The following is a 2,573-nucleotide window of genomic DNA, read 5'->3' on the forward strand; positions in this document are numbered from 1 at the left end:
CACGTTCTGGAATACAGATAGAAAATCAACTTAGTAATTGTGTTTTTAAACACGAGCTTCACCCTGCAAACAGAACAGCCGTTATTTTCCTGCCACGGGCAGAGCATTCCTGTTCTATGTAAAACCCCAACATTTTTGCATCCAAGGCAGAGGCGACTCCTCGGGCATCGCCCCCGGGGCTGCCGGCACCGCCGTGGGCTCACGGTCATGGCCTGGGTGAGGATGGGGCTGGGGGGGGGACGGGGAGTGCAGAAACCAGCGGCTGCCCCGGTGCTGCCATTGAACACACACAGCTGGAGAAATCCCCCCTTCCCTTCCCTTCCAGCCCCGTGTTTTCCTGCTGGGAATTGCTCTGGGATTCCCGTTACTGGAGCTGCTGGCAGGAGGGGAGGGAGATCCAGCGCCAGGTCCTCGGCAGCTCCCGCTGCCAAACACGCGTTGGGTGCTCCCAGGGCTGGTTTCACTTTCGTGTTCAGCGCAGCAGCTGCTGGGAGGGGGTTTGGCTTTGCCAGGAGCCATTTCAGTTGTTTTTCGTCATAAAAGGAGCCCAAATCCCCTCCTCTGAGGCATTCAGGGTGTCGATGTTCGGAACAGCACAAAGAACTGGCAACTCTTAACGTGAGAGACTGTCTCCTCGCAGCCTTCGCTCAGAAACAGCCTTTCCTGGGGTGACAGAGGATTCCTGAAGAGACTTAAATCCCTTTGCAGCCTTTTTTATTCAGACAAGCGATGAGATGGCAGCAGCTGTCACAACCTGCGGGGACTTTCGTTTCCCGTTCTCAGGCGGGGTTCCCCGCAGCAGACCACACATGCGGTATCCAGAAGCCACAAGTGTTTGTTTAAGTGTTCAGAAATAAACTTGAACTCGAAGTGCTCTGCCCCGGCAGCAGCTTTGAGCTTGTGGTGCCTGTTGCCACGTGACGGGTGAAACTTCCCCTTCCCGGTCAGGCAGGACGGCAGCAGCCAAGGCTGGAGCTGCATCTTTGGCTCCTCAGGTCAGAGGGACGGTGCTGGGGTGGTGGGACAGGTCCCAGGTCCCTGCTGTGGGACCAGCCGGGGTAGCTGTGAGAGGTGGTTTCAGCCAAGTGGGGCAGCTGAGGTAAGGGGACACAGGGGGGGTAGGGACGGTCCCTGCACCCCCCTCAGCAAAGGTGCTCCGCGGTCGGTCGTGCTTCTGCGGCAGGAACACGCGGGCTCTTGGGCTTGCTCGCCTACAAAGTTATTTTCTCTTTGCATTTCAGAACAGAGGCTTCTCAAAGAAGAGTCACACATTCCTGCCTAAAATATTTAGGAAAATGTCTACTCAATCAGCAAAAGAAAGACCTGAGAGCTTGCAGTTCCCTTTCCTTGACGATGAAGACACCATCTCCACAGTCAAAGAATCTAAAACCTTTTTCATTTTAAGAGGCCTGCCTGGCAGTGGGAAGTCCACCCTTGCCCAGGCTATTCAAGAGAAGTACAAAGATGCCTGCAAGGTCATCTCTGTTGATAGCTATAAAATTACACCTTTAATCAGAAGCACCATTCCTGAAGAATATTCAAAGATGGATGAGGATCTAGTTGACTATTGCAAACGAGATATCAGCGTTATCGTTTTGGATGACACTCACCATGAGAGGGAACGACTGGACCAGCTCTTTGATATTGCTGACAAATACCGGTACAAAGTCATCTTTGCCGAGCCCAAAACCCAGTGGCGAATGGATTGTTTGCAGCTGAAGGAAAAGAATCAATGGAAACTGTCAGTGGAAGAGCTGAAGAAGATGAAGCCGAGCTTGGAGAAGGAGTTCCTACCCATGTATTTTGGGTGGTTTTTGAGCAAGAGGAGCTCCGAGATCCTGAGGAAGGCTGGCCAGGCCTTCTTAGATGAGCTTGGAAGTCTCAAAACCTTTAAAAAGGAGAGTAAATACTGTATGTACAGAAGTATCTTACCAAGTTCTTAACTCTGTTGATGAAATGTTAACACGCAGAAAACGGGACAGGTTTGGTCAGTTTCTGAAGGGAATTTCTAGTTGAAATTAGCAACAAGAAAAACTGTTTAAAGCCACTAATCCATTTCCTGTAGTTGACAAAGTTGTAAGTAAAGAGAAATGAAACAGTTTTTTTAAGAAGCCCATTCAGCTGTGACACTGCAGGGAGCCGGGTTCGGGCGGCAGCAGCGTTGTCAGCTGGCCGGGCTGCCCCTGTGATGTGTCAGAGAGAAAAGGGGGAGAGACCCAACACCCCTGTCCCTCACGGGCTTCACACAACGTCAGGGTTAACGTGCAGCAGCTCCTGTTTTCCAGTTACACCCACTGTTAGCCCAAGTGGAAGGAGTTTTATTTACCCATCTAATCCTTTCCAGCAGTAAGAAAGCTGAAACACGAAGGACAGGTTGGTGAGGAAAGCTGAGACAGGACTCAGGCTCATGGGGTGACATCAGGGAGATCATTTTTTGATGACAATAATTGTTCACCTGTATTTGCAGTTGCTCCCGCTATTGAAGATCCCAAACTAAAAATCGATCTCACCAGCTACTTTGTGAAGAGGCCGCCCGGGGTCTTACACTGCACCACAAAATACACCGAGTTTGG

The 2,573-nt window shown here is 51.0% G+C and overlaps 1 protein-coding gene across 1 annotated transcript; it reads left to right on the forward strand.

The window, feature by feature from the left end:
• Nucleotides 1-1,247: 1,247 nt before the first annotated feature.
• Nucleotides 1,248-2,567, forward strand: LOC104517964 (2',3'-cyclic-nucleotide 3'-phosphodiesterase; the record flags this gene model as incomplete). The annotated part of the gene is made up of 2 exons (XM_010163310.1): nt 1,248-1,911; nt 2,468-2,567. Coding segments are annotated over exons 1-2 (716 nt in total), but the record flags the coding sequence as incomplete, so codon positions are not given.
• Between the last annotated feature and the right edge of the window lie 6 nt (nt 2,568-2,573).

The sequence above is a fragment of the Antrostomus carolinensis genome, unplaced genomic scaffold (genome assembly GCF_000700745.2).
Source record: "Antrostomus carolinensis isolate BGI_N321 unplaced genomic scaffold, ASM70074v2 scaffold43752, whole genome shotgun sequence".
Taxonomy (NCBI): Eukaryota; Metazoa; Chordata; class Aves; order Caprimulgiformes; family Caprimulgidae; genus Antrostomus; species Antrostomus carolinensis.